General features: G+C 44.6%; 3 protein-coding genes across 3 annotated transcripts; 2 read left to right on the top strand and 1 right to left on the bottom strand.

Annotated features, from left to right (window-relative positions):
* The first annotated feature begins 388 nt into the window (after positions 1–388).
* On the top strand, positions 389–3,551 carry CCR75_002802 (uncharacterized protein). The gene is made up of 2 exons (XM_067960899.1): positions 389–1,543; positions 1,617–3,551. The coding sequence occupies exons 1-2, from the start codon at positions 440–442 to the stop codon at positions 1,812–1,814; spliced, it is 1,302 nt and encodes a 433-aa protein (XP_067820564.1). The 5' UTR covers positions 389–439; the 3' UTR covers positions 1,815–3,551.
* CCR75_002801 (uncharacterized protein) lies at positions 2,259–4,320 on the bottom strand (the record flags this gene model as incomplete). The annotated part of the gene is made up of 2 exons (XM_067960898.1): positions 3,760–4,320; positions 2,259–3,689 (listed from the first exon to the last, which is right to left on the bottom strand). The coding sequence occupies exons 1-2, from the start codon at positions 4,243–4,245 to the stop codon at positions 2,259–2,261; spliced, it is 1,917 nt and encodes a 638-aa protein (XP_067820561.1). The 5' UTR covers positions 4,246–4,320.
* Positions 4,321–4,391: 71 nt separating this feature from the next.
* CCR75_002800 (uncharacterized protein) lies at positions 4,392–8,106 on the top strand (the record flags this gene model as incomplete). The annotated part of the gene is made up of 6 exons (XM_067960897.1): positions 4,392–4,512; positions 4,572–4,890; positions 4,953–5,016; positions 5,093–6,758; positions 6,832–7,529; positions 7,595–8,106. 6 exons carry the CDS (start codon positions 4,392–4,394, stop codon positions 7,829–7,831), a joined length of 3,105 nt encoding a protein of 1,034 aa, XP_067820562.1. The 3' UTR covers positions 7,832–8,106.
* Between the last annotated feature and the right edge of the window lie 9,406 nt (positions 8,107–17,512).

Below are 17,512 nucleotides of genomic sequence, written 5' to 3' on the forward strand. Positions count from 1 at the left end.
CCAAGAGGATATACCTTAGAAAGGCTTCTATCTCTTACAGATCAATGCGCAAGCCTTAGGAAGGCACTTAACGCTTTAAGATCAAAAGGGGAACTGCACTTTATTTCATCGTTTACATCTTAAAACCTTACCCTAGTTAACTTAAAATATATTTTGGCCGCTAGATTTTATATTTGGCGGCGACCACGTTTATTACCCATAATAAATGGGATTAAGTAACTAACTATTTTAAAAATAGAAAAAAGGGTATTTTACCCATTAGGTAAATGTACCACAACATTGGTTCTCCAACCGATGTGTGCCCCATTACATCCTTGATCTGTCACCTAATTATAAGAATTTTGTGCATGACATTCTATTATTTAACCGACATAAACTTTTCGGGGCAGTTTTTAAGCACCCAACCCACCATCCTTTCGAGCAATAAAAACACTACACCATGAGCTACAAAAACCGGCGTGGAGGCTTCGGTGGACGCAGTCGCGGCAACAGGGGTGGTCGAGGCGGTTATGCAGGCGGACGCGGTAGCTTTGGAAGTGGCCCATCAGTCGGCAACGAGGTGTGTCGGCGATTCATGGATGGCGGCAAGTGCGAATTTGAGCAGACGTCAGGCGGCCGGCCGTGCCGCTACCCGCACTTCGTCAAGACCATTGGCGAAACGCGTGGTCATAGTGGATCGATTAAGGACGTCGTGATGTGGGCCGAGCGCCAGCAACTGTTTACTTGCGCGGCGGATGCTAGCATCAAGCTCTGGGATTGTGCGACATGGCAGGAAATCACTACCATCAGCGTTCAGGATGCCCTGCCGCCGTCCGTTTCTAGCGTCAGCAATGGAAGTGGAGGCAGAGGAGATAGCAGGGATAAAAGTGCTCAAAGAGAAGGCGTTGTGGCGCTTGTGTTGTGCGGGCCTTTCCTCTTTGCGGGCTTTGAAGGCCGATTTCCAGCCAATCCTAAGGTGTCAGTAGGCATGATGCGAGGATGGAATTTAGAAAACCCACAGGTTCCGCCTTTTGAGTTCTCTGCGTCCGATATGATGCCCTTTGCCCATTCGATGAATGTGCAAGCGCTGGCAGTGGCAACCGATCCGACAGGCAACGCTACGCTCTTCAGTGGGAGCGCCGACGGATTGATCCGGTACTGGCAGCTGGACTCAGCCAGCAACCAATTCAAATGTTGCGGTGTCATGGAAGGCCATGTGCGCGGAGTTACGCGACTTAAGACGTTTGCAGTGGCCGGTGCGTCCATCTTAGCGTCAGCTAGTGTGGATTCGACGATCCGTCTTTGGGATCTAGCGACATATCAGTGCTTTAAAGTGCTGTCGGCTGAGGAAAATGGTCACGTCGACGCTGTGATGGATCTCGAGTTCTGGGTGAATGGGAACGAGTCATTTCTAATGAGTGGCGGATTGGATTGCGAAATTATTGTTTGGAGCCTAACGCCCCCATTTCAGCAGCTTTTTAAGGAGACGCAAGACTCGCAGGTCACTGCACTTTGCGGCACACAAGATGCTGCTCAAGCACCAATTCTACTGATCGGCATGGCGGTGCGTTAATCTATTGATTGCTGGCGTGTTGATGAGTCAATCACTTATTGTACATCGTTTGTTGCTATCACAGGACGGAACAATTTCAATCAAAGAGCTCCCATCATTCGCATATAAGACGACACTAAGTGCCAATCTTAATCGAGGCCATCAAGATGCTATACGGCGCATCAGTACCGGTCCCATTAATACATTTTTCTCTACTGGTAATGACAGAAAGATGATTGCTTGGCAGATCATAGGCGATGCTGCCGCCATTCAGCCCAAATAAACGGTCAAGTTATCGATGTAGCACCCCGCTTATCATTAAGCGATGACTTCACTGAATTTTGAAGCAATAGTCAGAACGCCGTATGCAGCTTGCGTTCGAACCAAAGGTCTATCGGCTGTGTAGATGATAATTTTAGATAAAGCCTTCAGCTGTGTAAAGAATATTTCTACGTCAAGTGTCTTTTGTAGGGTTGGTTGGCACTTTTAAGGCCGACTGGAGAAAAAGATGGCCTTGCACTAATGGGCAATAATAATAAATGTAGCAGTAGGTGACATGCTAGCTATTCTTGATGCATGTGACGAGTCCTCTTTGGATTTCAAGTCTTGGCAGACATTCCAGGGAAACGACTTCTGGTTTCTTTATCTTGCGTGGCCAAAGTAGCCTCAGCCCAGACATTCCAGTGGCCTGCTGCTGTTCTCTACAGCGATGAAAGCCACGTTAGAATCATTTTAGCTGTTGCTTTGCGGTCTGGTTTAGTTCAGCATCGACAGTGTCGCCTACAGTGCCTAGTTCCTTCAGCACGCGCTGGAGCCAAGTGGCCGCTTTCTGATATGAATGATTGAGCGCATAAGCTTCTCGAAAGCAATTTGCTGCCAGCTCCAATTGCTGTTTACTGTAATGGCATAGCCCCATGTTGTGGCTTGTCACGTGGTGCTTGCCCATTTCTCGTGCAGACAACGTATAGTATGCCAACGCTCTGTCGAACTCGTGCAATCCGTAAAAAAGACGCCCGATTTCAAAAGCCACATCCTTTTCCTTGTCGAGCGCGTAATGATTCTTCCACACGAGTGGCATTCCATGCACCACGTCTTGCTTGAGTTTCATAGCTGCGGTCGGTGACTGATCCAAAAGGACATCACGAAATTTGTAGAAAATGTCAGGGTCCCACCCGCTGAGTTTCAACAAAGCAAGAACTGCTTTAAGCGATGGTGTTTTGCATTCTTCCTTGGTGAATTTTTGCATCACAAAGAAATCATTCGGTCCAAACGACACGATCTCATCGTTGAACGCAGTGGTAAGTGAAGGAAATTGTAAGCTGCGCTCCTCGCACGTTTTATCTAATCCGTCAGCATACAGCGCTGTCATTGCCATCATAGACAATCGCTCATTGTCTTTTAATGAGTCACCTGGAAGCACGAACGCAGACACTTTGAGACTGGCTTCTTCCTGCGGGCTATGTAACGCAAAGCCGCCACGACTTGCAAAATACAGCCCAATTGCGTGGTAATTCACCATTACAGAGAAGCTGCCGTGCACGGCAATATGAGGGTCACTGATGCCGCGGAAATGGTCAGGATTGTTATTTCCCTTGTCCCCTGAAAGCAAAAGGAGCCCATTCTGTGACAACGTTGCGAGGCGCTCGATAGCTGAAATAGCTCCGATAGGAACCAGTAACGTGGCCCCGGATAAAGCAGGATCATAGTAATCATGATACCACTTTAAAATGTTGTTGCAGTGCGGTCTTGCTTCGCCATAATATACTTCGTCGATCTGCTGGTATTTAAAGTGGTTATCCAAGCGCTTAATAATTTCAGAGTCAAGCGGATCAGACTCTTCTGCACGCTTTGAGCCAACGCTGATAAGCCCTTCTTTCAATATACCACCGTCGAATTGAAAAAGATCGTGATAAAGCGTATCAAAGAGATAATTTGCAATCAAGCACAACGGGTTTGTCAGCTCGCCGGAACAAATGACTTGACCAGACAACGACAAACGCAATTTCGTGTCTTTGGTAGCGTCAAAGATTGCAAAATCTACGATTCCGCGGTGAATGAATGGTGCTAACGCAGGGTGAGTTTTCCAGAAATTAAGATTCAGTTCCGTGAAGTCCGTCATGATGTATCGGATGTTTTTCAACGGGAAATCCAGCACGCTCTATCGGTAGTCAATAAACTTGTCAAAAAAATATTGCCGCGTTGCTTCCAGACAATACTGTTTAGCTTACCTCCATTCGAGCGAGTGCATTTAACAAATAAAAGCTAAATTTGCCCGATCCAGCACCGAGTTCCACAATGTAAAAGGGCTGCGTGACGTCCAAGCTTGAAGATGATCCAGGATTGAGCGCGTCTCGAAAATAAGCACGTAACAAATTGCTGTAACGCTTGGCAATGAAAGTATTTGACGTGATGAAATGTGGTACAATGCCCTGGGCCCACGACTCGACGCCTTGACGGTTGTAAAAGGACATCATAAGTTTCCAAAGATGGCAGCGCGAAAATGGTGTGAAATCCTCGAGCTGACAGCGCGGAGTCAATTGCGTCTTTAGCCCACGCACTTCGTGAAGTGTACTTATCGCATCTGACGGAGAGGACGTCTCCTCGCTATTTAAAAGCGTGGGTGGCTTCGAAACCGGAATTCGTATGGGATTTGTGCTCATTCCTGGCTGCAAAACCCCCAGGTCAAGCGGGCAAGCGTCCTCGGGCATCGGCATCCTATGGAGATGATTAACGCAGCTGACTGTGCAGCTATAACACCGCCAGACGATTAAAGGATTCAGTAACAAAGACCTTGGATAACCTTTCATCAAAAAATTCCATATTAAGATGACATTACTTGTAAAATTAGCCTAAATAGCGGATGTCTTTCCATCAAGCGCTCTCCGCCAGTGCCTTTGCAGGCTTCTCGGATGAGCTAATCGCTTACTTTACGTTGTTTTGTGAGCAGAGAGAGCTACTGCGACTCTCCGAAGTGAATTCCGGTGCGTCATTTACGATTTAAGTTTGCGTTTTAACTTTCTTTTAACCTCATGCACACAAGTGCTATATGTGTTCTGCCAGGAGGACCCACTATGGATGGTTCAGTGTCTTCGTCTGCACAATGGGGACTTTTCCTACCATCACAATTGGAAGCTTACAACTTTTTATCCGAGGGATCCGCGTCCGCTGGAGGAGCTGGAGAAGGCATTTCGTCCTGTGTCCATCAGGGGATTTAGCTCTGACTTTTTGTACCGTCGCTGGCTTCGCTGTCACTTGGAGCTGGGCGACGCATACTTGCTGCCTAGTGAGGAACAGGATGCTACAATTCGGAGGCTACAGAAGATCGACATACGAGGCCTTTCTTATCAGGACTATTTTGAGTGCGTGGCGGCACTTTGCTAACTAAGCACAACTTAAGGGCTAATTGCCTCTTTTTTCTTAGGCAATACGCTAGAATTCCATTCGTTCTTTGCAATGCTATTGGCAAGTGGAAAGCGATGACAGAGGTCGACAATAATATTCTTTTACGGCACTAATTTAGTGTTCTCGTGTCTGACGAATATGCAATTACGTGCATCGTAGTGGACGGCGGAGAAGTTGGCTCATCGATTTTCCAGCGACACGAAGCTTCGCATCACGCACAATTTAGAAGTCATGTCGGAGAGCCTGACGATGGAAATGAATTTTGCTGATTACTTCAAGTACGCAAACAGTCAGCACGACGAGACACCGTTATATATTTTTGATCCAGAGTTTGGCGAGAAAATGCCTGACTTGCTCCAAGATTACAACATTGAAGACTTGATGGTGTTTAAAGAAGACTTTTTGAGCGTTACTGGAATGGAAAGTAGATTAGATGGGAACAACAAGCTAAGGGACGAGAGTGGTAAGCATGAAGATCGAGTCAAAAGTATCGGAGGAAAAACGAAAAAACGCGATACGGTGTCAAAGCGTGCAGACTTTCGCTGGATTGTCATTGGACCTCAACGTACCGGCGCTTCATGGCATCAGGACCCTGTTAATACGTCTGCCTGGAATTCGCTGGTGAAGGGCCGAAAGAGATGGGCAATTTATCCTCCTAATGTCTTACCTCCAGGTATCAGTAAGAGCGAGAGTGGCGGGTATTTTGGGAGTGGTATGGACATGTCATCACTTATGTGGTATCTGCACGTGTACCCCACACTAACTTCAGGTCAAAAGCCGCTTGAGGTCATTCAAGAGGAGGGAGACACGATCTACGTTCCCAATGGGTGGTGGCATCTTGTATTAAACTTGGACAACACGATTGCAGTGACTCAGAACTTTGTGGATTCGCATAATGCTATAATGTTCATGAAAGACTTATTTGAAGATGGACAAGACGATAAGTTGGCGATGGTGCAGCATAAATTGCGAGCTACTCGTCCTGAAACATATGACATTTTCCGCGTTGCCCAGATTCCTCGAGTAAATGGCTACTTAAGCGAAGAAATGTTTCAGCAAACCTTTCACGTCTTGGAATACTGGAAACCTCAATTAAAAAGAATTCTTAAGCGTCACAAATTATTAGCTCAATTAAATGATCCTGCTGCAAAGTATAGTGCTGCAAATAAAGTCAAGTATCCGAAGATGAAGTGCCTTACATCCCGTGTAAACCCGACTTTTGCAGTTGGAAAGCGCCTTATCATCAAGTTTTTCAGCCAGTACAATAATAATTGGGGTGAGTTTGACTTTGAGACGTACATGACTCCTAACTTCGATGTAACAGATGTGATTGCGCCCACTTTTAAACGTCACAAGCGAAGTAGTTTACAGCCTTGCGAGCTTAAAAGAGTTATGTCTCTGCGCTATGCAATGGAAGAATCCTTTCGAATTGAGAAGGCTGTTTATGAAATGATTGAAAAATCGACGAGCTCAAATTGCGAGCACCATCCACTTCATGCTATGATTTCTCGTCTGTGCAATTCTGGACATCTATTGTATCTCGACGAAGTCGATAGCAACGATGAAGATGAATCAATATGGCGATGGCCATATATTGTTATTGAATACGTTAACAACGATGTTAGCCTCAAAACAGTTAAAAAGATGGGAGGGGCAACTCGTAAGACTTGGCTAAACTTGGCGAAATGGATAAGTCAAGACTTCTTGCCGAGATTGCACTCGATTCCAATTGATTCAGAATTTCGAGGAGTGTACGGCCATGACAAGGCTGAGTGGGGTTGGTATGTTCACTTCTTGCTTCGTCAACGAAAACGTTCCATTTCATGTAAGTATTAATGTCTGATTGTTTTTTTCTCTTCGAAGTTGCGTATTCTTAATCTGTGTATGCTGTTTTCCAGTCCATTTGACTGAATTTGGACTTCCTGCTCATTTGATGAGGTGCCTCGAGAATTTTTTACCTGCTGCAAATTCTGATGCCATCACGTTGGAGCTGCTTCCAGTAAAGCCCTTCGAAGTGAAACCTGTGCTACTGCACGGCGACTTGACAGATGAGAATATTCTTGGATCCGAACTGAATGACAAGCGATCAAACACTCTGGCATCGAGCTTTAAATATCACGCTCTTGGCGAGGAGGTGACGAATTTAACATCTTTTTTAACGTTTATCGGGTGCGAAAAATACATCTCACTGCTAGTAAACCAAGAGGAAATGGAACTGGAATCTCTCGCATTACTTGAAGAGGCCCACCTTGAAGAATTAGGAATACCTTTAGGGCCACGTCTCGCAATTTTGCAGGGCAAGCAGCTCATCATGGGCAAATCTCAGGCTTGTACCACTAAACGCGAAGCTTGCGAAAGCAATGGCTACTTTAATTGCGACGAGGAATGGGAATTGAGCAGCAGTAGCAGTAAATGCTCCGAAGAGGATAATATAGGCGCCTTCACCACACCTACAGAATCAACGATTCTTGAATTGAAGCGCAAGGAGCCATTTAATGGTCCGATCGAATGGCTTTCGACGTCTGTTATCGACTTTGCGGATGCTAAAACCGGTGATCCGTTGTATGACCTGGTTGCCGTCTTCTTTGCTGCACTGGTAAGTTTAATGCTAGGTGGAGCAGTTAATGTGCCGATGTAACGATTATTGTGTATTTTTCAAAGCACTGCGATCGTGATCTGTGGAAAGAGACGCTCGCAGCTGAGTATTGGCAAAACTACATTTGTCGTGATAAAGCGAATGGGACATCGCATCGACGTTGCCTGCAAGAGCGCTTTTTACAATTAGTACTGCTACACCCTAGCCAGTCTGTCAAAAACCTATTCCATTATTTTCCTCAAGCTTCTAATTTTGCGACGTGGGAAGACGTTGCTCGCGAAATTTTCAATGACTTGTTTTAGTCGATTCGAAAGCTTTCAGTGACTTATTTTAGTCGTGTATTCGAATCTACGCTCTTATTTGGTAATTTACGATCAATTCAGCAGATTTGGACTGTATCCTTGCCAGATGTGATTATTCGACACAACAGCAACATCGATAAAGAGCTGCTGGACTACTGTAATGGGGCACACATCGGTTGGAGATCTGTTGTTGTGTTACATTAACTTTATGAGTAAATACCCTTCTAAAACAGTTAATTACATAAATCCCATTTATGTGGTCGCCGCCAGATATAAATCTGCTGGCCGAAATCTATTTTTAAATTAGCTACGGAAAGGTTTTAGATTAAAATTAAATAAAGTGCAGTTCCCATTTTGATCTTAATGCGTTAAGTGCCTTGTAATAGGGCAAACGTCGTTTGGAGAACCGTTGTTGTGGTACATTTACTTTAAGGGTAAAATACCCTTTTATCTAATTTTAAAATAGGAAGTTACTCAAATCCCATTTATTATGGGTAACAAATGTGGTTGCCGCCAGATATAAAATCTGGCGGCCAAAATCTATTTTAAGTTAGCTAGGGTAAGGTTTTTAGATGTAAAAATTAAATAAAGTGCAGTTCTTAAAAGCGTTAAGTGCCTTCTTAAGGCTTGCGCATTGATCTGTAAGAAATAGAAGCCTTTCTAAGGTATATCCGCTTGGGCACTAGTTGCCACTTGGTTCTACGATACCCTGAATCCCTTGAACTAGGATTCCTTAGGCTTTATAGCTTGTACGACTCCCTGAGTTGTTAAACCCATTAGTTCAATAGAAATAAGTGACTCTCTGAGTCTGAAAGTCTTTCTCTCAGTTTAGGAGCGAGGTAGCTCCGCTACACCTGGTAGCACTCGTAGTCAATCTACGCCTGAGTATTTACAATACGAATTTCTCACGAAAATCGACGAGGTTCCAGAATTGTCAGAAGCGCAACGCGCCGCTTATGACAAGCTCAAAGCCTTATTTGGGCTTAAACACGTGGAGCTTTTTTATCTCCCAGGGACCAGCGGTCCTGCATGCAAGGCTTGAAGCCTTCATGCGGTACGAAACCTTCCTGATCGGTCAGGTACAGGACCACTAAGCGGCATCTATGCCAACCCGCTACATCTCTGTACCTGACTCAGAGCCGAGGGCTCGCCCTCTAACTGTCAATGTAAAGACATTTGAGGAAAAAGAGGGAGAAAATCTCCCTTTTTGGATTAAGCAAATGGAAATGTCCATTGATTCCGCCTTGTTCTTAACAGAACGGCAAAAGGTGGCTATGGCCATTTCCAAACTCGGAGGAGAGCCATGGAGTGGGCACTATCGTGCAGTACGTCCATAACGACGCTTTTCCCTCGTGGGATTCGCTGAAACAGCAAATGATCAGCATGTTTGCACCGCCTGATCAGGCTTTTCGCATGCGGGCACGGTTCCTAGCGACCGACAGGGTAAAAGAACCCTAGGGGACTTTCTCTACGAGTTGAGAACTGAAAGTGTAATGTATATTGTTTCTCTACGAGTTGAGAACTCTCATTGCATCTATGCATCAAGACCCGGTGCAAGAAGCAATTGTTGTAGAAATATTTATGGGGGGTCTCAATGAGGGCGTTGTCTGGACGGAATTATTCCGATATCATCCTGCTACTTTCGAAGAGGCAGTTGCCATAGCGCTACGCGCCGAGTTCAACTTTAAGTTAGCATTCCTGTTTACAGAACAAGCTCTTCGAGCACATGGGTTTCGTCTAATAGAGCGGAACCCATGCATTTAAGCCTCGTTTAGGAAGGAGAAGAGGCTCTCCAAGCTGAGAAACAGCATAAAAACATCCGTAGATACTATATGTGCGGAAGCACGAAACTCTTACGTCCGGCCTGTCCCCTACGCAATACGCGTAGAGCCCATAAGAGCACCAACTCCGACCTATACCAGAGATCTGGTACGGTGTCGATACCCAGTAGGTGCGGGCGCCCTACTGGGGAAGACGTAGACTCTGTTGAACCTCTAGTAGGTGAGAATAAATAGAACCTAGCCCCGATTAGCTCCGTGCTTAATGGCACGGGGCGAGAGTAGAAGCTTGACTTGCTAGTCGCTCAAGCGAGTGTGAAGAGCTTCGATAAACCATTGTCAATTCTAATTGCCTCAGAAGCGTCTTGCAAATTTGTTCGACGTCTTTACTTGAAGGAAGTTAACAATACGTTGAGGGGGCGCTTAAAGAGCATGAAAGTGATACATCACTGTTCGCTTAGCGACTAGGACTCGTGTCACTGTCAGATTCCATTGAACTTATACATAAAATTTCTGGACTTTTACGGCATGGAACGCTGTCTCGTCCTTGATTCACATTCGAGATATGATCTGAACCTTGAAATAGCCTGGCTTGAACGCCAAGAGACATGGATCGATTGGAGGTCTAAGACCTTAGGCGCCACGCGCAATGTTCCTAGCCAAGTTTTGGAGAGTAATGAATCCACCTTAGGAAACAAAGGCGTTATTGGCGCGAATCACTGACTCAATCTGTCAGTGTTTCAGACATTAGAATGTCTGAGTTAATAAACTTCAGTGTTGGAAAACATTAATTCTGAGCTCGACTCCGAAAAAGGTCGACCTTTCGCTAGGAATTGTAGAGGGTGCGGATCCGACGCTATCGCGAAATCGAAACGGCGGCCGGATCGTCTAAAAATGGACAGGGTCAGTAGGTGTGGAGCGCCCTACTGATCCAGCAACGTCAAAAGAATCTGCAGGTCTTTTGACGTAAGAGGCTCTTCACACACAAACGTTGTGTGTAACTGCCCCAGGGGGTGATTTTGACCTCATCGCCCTGTAGCTAAACGTGTCAAATAAATTGTTACTTAAGTCCCTGGTCGATAGTGGAGCGTCCAACAATTTTATTCGACGGCAATCGCTAGAAGATCGCAGACTCGAATTTATCGAGCGCGATATTCCTATAACGAGGATGACAGTGCACCTAGCAATAGGTGCCTCTATAACAGGGAAGAAATGTGTAGCATGGTATCTAATACACATTAAAATGGTAGACACCACGATGATGATTTCACCGTACTTGATTAAAAAGACAAATTTGATGTTATCTTCGGATTACAAGGCTCAGAAAGTACGAGCAATGCATAAATTGGTAGCATCAAGCCGTGACGACGCCTGTCTCTCGTTTTTCAGATGGTAATCTGATGAACGCCTTAAAACGTCCACAAGCGTGAAAATGACCTTTGAGTGATTGATGGGTTCGCTTGTGGTTCGGTCGTTTGCACGACTGCACAAGATCTCAGTGTGTAAACCCATCACAATCCCGACGGCTGTGCACAAGCAAAGGCAGCGTCTAAGTTCGACCACTCGAATAAGTTGAGTGGCACTAACCAAGGATGCTTAGAAATAAACATCCTAGAAAATATCCAACGCCTTTCTATAAGAGACAGCGCAAAAGTCCTAGATCGACTAAAGAGTCGATCGTAGTTGCGCAACCACACCTAGAGGCAGTTGGGAAGGATACTGCCCAAATAAATCTTGAAGGAATTAGTCTCCAATAATCTGTGGGAATAAGTCCCCAGAAACCTGTAATCAAAGGTTCCCAGGTACCTTGGGAATAAGTTTTAAAAGGAAATTGAGTTGAGACATCAAATGTCTTCAAGCAATGAATCAAGTGTAGGCGCTTATACACTTCATCTGATAGCGCCTCCGAAGTTAACTTCAGAGATAACTCAATTGCAAACGCTAGAACCGAAACGGTTCTTGCGTAATCTGCGTAATAATGGCAAAGTCAAGCAGATCTGCGTTCTTGTCACGAATGACAAGTACGTGGCCGATATTCGGTCGGCAATTGTATTTCCTGAAAACGAACGGGTTCTCAGCAGCTTATCGATGGACGAAAGTGTCCTCGATAAGAGCACTCGGATTAAACTTTTTACGTTTCAATCCTGGGAGTCTTTGAAGACAAACACTCTATATAAGGATTTAATAGAACTCAAGAATGTCTTTCCTGAATCAGCTTACCGTGCGAGTTGCCTAAGGATGAAAGCACTCGACACGAAATCGACCTGATATCAGGTTCGCAAAACTATGTCATTAAGCAGTGGCCATTGCCTCGTGAATAAAATGCTAGCGATCGAAAAATTCTTTGCTGATTGCTTAGCAGCGGGTCATGTGAGGGAGTCAACCTCCTCACATAGTTCTCCGACCTTCTCTGTGCGTGAAGCAATAGAAGAGCGGCGGATTGTGCATCCGTTCAATCAATTGAACGGTTCAACGGTACCGGCTCAACGTCGATACCACGAAAAAACGTAATCGCTAAGGCTCGTCGAAGAGTACTATTTTTTCGTCAATGGATATGATTGATGGATTCTCTCAGTAGCTTGTGCGTGAACAGGATATCCCGTTCACAACAGTAAGTACCCCAAGCGGAATGCTATGGTAGTGGATAGTTATGCCACAGGTACTTAGTAATGCCCATGGGACATATAACAGATGTGTAACTAATCTGTAAGGTCGGTGCGGGATTTTGCACTTAGTTATTTTGATGACGCCTTCTTTCATAGCAGATTTATGCACGGAAAGTCGGACGTTGATGACATCGTGCTCGCGTCTGAAAGGTTCTTACATTTATGCATAAGCATAAGTTGTATGCAAATCTCAAGAAGTGCATATTTGCTGCGAGCGAAATACCACTTCTTAGGTGTACCGTGGGTAAACACGGTGTACGCCCTGATCCGGAAAAGCTCAAGGCAATCACCGACTAGCCTGTGCCAGTCGATGTAAAGGGACTTCGAAATTTCCTCGGCCTAGCGGCATACTTACACAGGTACTCCGGCAATTATGCCGAAATAACAGTACATCTTTCTTTTTTGTTAAAGAAAAATGTAAAGTGGTCATGGACACTGATTGTCAGCGTTCTTTTTAAATGAAACAAGCAAAGCTTGATGCAATCGCCTATCCTGGCGATTGCCGACCAATACATACCATTTCATGTGGTCTGTGACGCCAGCGATTTTGCAATCGGCTGTGCGTTAATGCAATATGACATAGACGGTGCAAAGCCCGTCATCTGCTATCAGTCGCGTCAGCTTCAACCAGCTGAACGCAAATATTCAGTGCATGACAAGAAAAATATGCATTGGCTAGGTTAAGGGACTATCTTTTGGGAGATAGACCGTTCATTGTGTATCCGGACCTTTCGTCTTTACACACGGCCGTAAATAGTTCTTACCTCTCGCAAATAATGGCGAGGTGGTTGTCTTTCTTCGCGGAGTATAACTTCTCCGTGGATTATAAACCAGGAAGACTAAATGTCGTCGCATATGCCCTTTCGCACCGGCCCGATTTTGAGTCGGCTGCGCGACTCAACAATGAGCATAAGGTCGCTGTTACAACAATCAGTGTTACGTCGTCAACATTACTTGACGACGAAAGAAGAGCTTATTAAGAGATAAGGCTTTGAAAGAAATGATAATCACCTAAAAATCCATCCCAACAATTGTTTAAAAGATTGCCAAAATTGTATCGATCCTCAAAAGATCGAATAACAACACGCAATGGTTTACTCTATTGTACAGCCATTGCTGGCGACACACCTCATATCTTCATCCCCACCAATAATGATGTGCGTTTACGCATCCTGTATGAGTACCAATAAGTGGGCATCGTGGACGTGAGAAGTCTCATCTCACGATCAGTCGGGACTTGTACTGGATACGCCAGTAGGAATTTGTCCGCAAGCGCCAACGTGCTTGCGTATTTTGTCAACGGGTTGATCTGAGTGCATCATCCCGTGCTCCATCACAAACCCTCCTTGTTCGGGCAGAGTGTTGACAGTCCGTATCTATGAAATTCGTCTTCAAATTCCCTGTAAAAAAACACAAGAATAATGGTATTCTTGTTTTTGTTGATTGTTTCAGCAAGACGGTTCATCTTGCGGCAGACTCGGAGTCGATCACAGCCAGAGGCTAATGCTCGTGTCATTGTCGACACGATTTTTCGACTTCATGGCTTTCTCCGTGAACTGGTATCAGATCGAATTCCCAGATTAACGGCGGAGTTTTGATAATCGCTTAGAACACAATTGAAAATGTCAACTTCTGACCATCTTGAAACATATGGTCAGACAGAAACGTGCAAATCTTATCCTTGAAGAGATACTTCCCGGATACGTCCACTCATTTACGAGTTGGAGCGAGTTCTTGCAGATGGTAGAATTTGCCATCAACAATTCAGTGCATGCTTCTACCGTTTTACGTGAATGGCTTATGCCATTTACGTATACCCACCCTGTTTAAATGTGACTATTTTTAAAGGGGGAGAGTGACGCGAGGAAAGATTTTTCTAGCTCTTGCTCATCACGCATTAACACTTAAGTCAATCCGAGGAATACCAATGTTGATTTAATCAAATTGAAGCAAACAATTTCATAATATCAGTAATGCTATAACTGACTTTGATAACGATGCTGAAAGACTCAGCATCGAAAGAATATTATTAATGAGAACGATAATACTATTAACAATGAAGAGAACCGATCGCACTGATAAAAATACAACCGAGTCAGCAAGTAATTTCCTGCTGGCTAGAGAAGCAGTGGTCCGTTTCGTACAAGATTTCTTTGCTGATGCAGTGGACCGACCGAAACAAAACTCTGACAAAAATGGAGAAGCAAAAAAATATTTTATTTAATTTTAACTACCTAGCCCTACTATTTACGGTAACATAGAGTGACGAATGTAGGCAGTAATAATTACTGCCAAGTAAATCGGCCCGTGCGTGTACTACACCGCCAAGGCAATGCATACACGATAAAGCTACCTCGTAGGTTGCGTACGCATCCTGCGTTTTATGTCGGGCGTCTCCGCCCGTACCATCAATGCGAGGCTATTTCCGATTCCGGATCACCCCGGAACGGTCTTAGATGTCTGGCTAGGCCTGATGGTCCCGAGCTAAAGCATGATAGTCTCGGGGCAGAGTTTGATTCTCACGAACCAGATGATCCAATATCCTTCAAGGATAGGATCTTTTGACGAGCTGTCATTATCTTGTTTTGAAGGGACTGATGCGTCCTTTCGTTCGCGAGTTAATCAGTCGCAAGTTGCGTACAATTTATCAACTGGTCACGGGAAACACTATCGACCGTCACCGATAGCTTGCGGCGACGAGATCGTTCGTGATCAATTACCTTCCTAAAATAGTAAAGGGTGTGATTTAAATCACGATGTTGATTCGGATTTGTCAATCGAGGCGAACCTCCTCCTTTCCCTCCATTGACAGATTCGAGTGGTGAAAAGTTTTTTTTGTTGAATGTCGCGAATTACCGTGAGGTAGAAGGGGTTTGAACGAGTTTTCTCGCTCGTTGGAGAGGGTATCAATTCTTGTATAATAGTTGGAGCCTCGTTCTCATCTGATAATGGACGTTCTGGGTCTCGTTCGACAGTACGACGAGAGTCATCCTCCTCGACAGAGGGTCCATCAGAGAACGAGCGGTTCTGAAAGGATTGGAGGTTCTCAATCCCTTCGCGCATCGCACAAGAGATGAGCGTCCTCCAATGAGGATTTTTTTATAAGGGAATTAAATGAACGATAGGCTTGAAGAAATAAAGTTGGAAGCGCTTAATGTCAAGAATGAAGATAATATAGCTGTAGGATCAAAAACGAGTGGACTTTTGGAGGAAGATAAGATTCTGAAAAAATATGACTTATTCTTCTCCGAGCTACTCTTTCACCTTAACCTTCCTGTTCCAACCATTTTAAAAAGGTTGGCTGCTAACACTTACAGCTTTCGTCTACTTGCATGCAGGAAATGATGGCTGGCGCTAATCGCAGCTTCAACTTTAAAATTCCATCACTCCCAACAATAGCATACTTTGTCTCATCACGGCAGTCGCGTGAGGGTGAAGCATGTCGGAGATATTTTTGCCATGAGCCGCGAGAAATGTCGTCGAAGGCTAAGAAATATAACATCTTTACTTAAAAAAATTTAACTTTATTTTGTCATTTTGCCTGGTTTGAATGTTTTGAATATGATGCAATGGCTTGTCATTTCGTGTTGTGAGGTTTTGAGGGGTAGATTAAAAATTTCGAGTCAAAAGAGGGGCATATAATGAAATTTCTCTTATTTTATGATACCACGAGCCCATAATATCTCCATATCTTACCGCGCCTTGTGTTGCGCCCATTTTTCTGTGACATATCACTTGCAAATATAATCACTAGCAACACGACGCACAAAATTACTGTCTTCTTCAAGCTCGCAAATATTACTTGTTGGAAAAGTAACATCGAGCTTTTAGTCGCATTAATCGTAGTTGTAGCGGAGCTGCCTCGCTCTAAAGTCAGAGAAAAACTTTTAAACTCGGAGAGTCTCTTAGCTCTATAGAACGAATAGATTTAACAACTCTGGGGGTCGTACAAGCTATTCAAGCTTAACGAATCCTAGTTCAAGGGATTTAAAGGTTCGTAGAACCAAGTAACAACTAGTGCCCAAGAGTATATACCTGAGAAAGGCTATTATCTCTTATAGATCAATGCGCAAGCCTTAGAAAGGCACTTAACGCTTTAAGATCAAAAGGGGAACTGCACTTTATTTAATTACTTATATTTTTAATCCTTACCCTAGTTAATTTAAAATAGATTTTGGCCGCTAGATTTATATCTGGCGGCAACCACATTTGTTACCCATAATAAATGGGATTTAAGTAAATAACAATTTTAGAATGGGATAAAAGGGTATTTTACCCTTCAATTAAATGTACAGCAACAACGGTTCTCCAACCGATGTGTGCCCCAGTACACCCTCCCCGATCAGACTGTTGACACCGAGTGACAACATTCGCTTCATTTCCTCTTTGAGGTTGGAACCTAAATAGCTCACCATTTGGTTGTGTTTTTCTTTCCTTTGTCCCATGACAATCAAGCGTGAGTCACAGACTCTTAGCATCTTCCTCGACGATGAGGAATGGGGGACTTTGCAATTCACACTCCATCAGAATACGAGGAACAAGAGCGTCGCTCTTACACGCCTTCTTTTCCGGATGAACGTCGGCGGGCCCCGAATCCGTTCCCAGAACGTGGTGCCGTTGATATCTTGACTGCACTGAGCAGGACATAGGATTCTTAGTCCAACATCATTACGAATTTGCTCGATGAAGAGTAAGAGCAGGCAATCCTCATAGAGGAACAAGTTTGTCGTCGAGCTGCCGAGATAGCGAAAGCTAAAGCTCATTGTGAATATAGATTCACTCCACTTAGTGCGGAAGAGCGTCTCAAAGATATCACAGGTCACAGTTTGGCCATCCGGACCTCTGGTGACCCGGCGAGGACGCTTTGAGGAGATCGCGGCTCGCGACGCTCTTCATGAACGATACCTTACGCCAAAGGTAATGATGCGAAGTCAGTATCTGACGCGTCTACGTGATCAAGCCCGTGGGGCTTCAGTAACCTCAATCAGGGAAAGTCCGATCGTTTTGTTTCCAAACGAAACAAAGCGAAAACGAAGTCTCATTTGAAAACTGGGTCTATCGGGCCCGCCGCCTCCGCAATATTTGGAATATTGAAGAGTCTGCAGATGTGGCTGATGTTCGTTTGGAACGGAAGCTTCGCTTCGATTTCGCCAAGCTTAAGGCTAAAGGCCAGTTACGTTCGTCATTTATGCCACAAAACGAAGAAAGGTCTAGTCGATGTTTCAGTGCTTCTGTTG

The sequence above is a fragment of the Bremia lactucae genome, linkage group LG12, assembly GCF_004359215.1.
Source record: "Bremia lactucae strain SF5 linkage group LG12, whole genome shotgun sequence".
In the NCBI taxonomy this organism is placed as follows: domain Eukaryota; phylum Oomycota; class Peronosporomycetes; order Peronosporales; family Peronosporaceae; genus Bremia; species Bremia lactucae.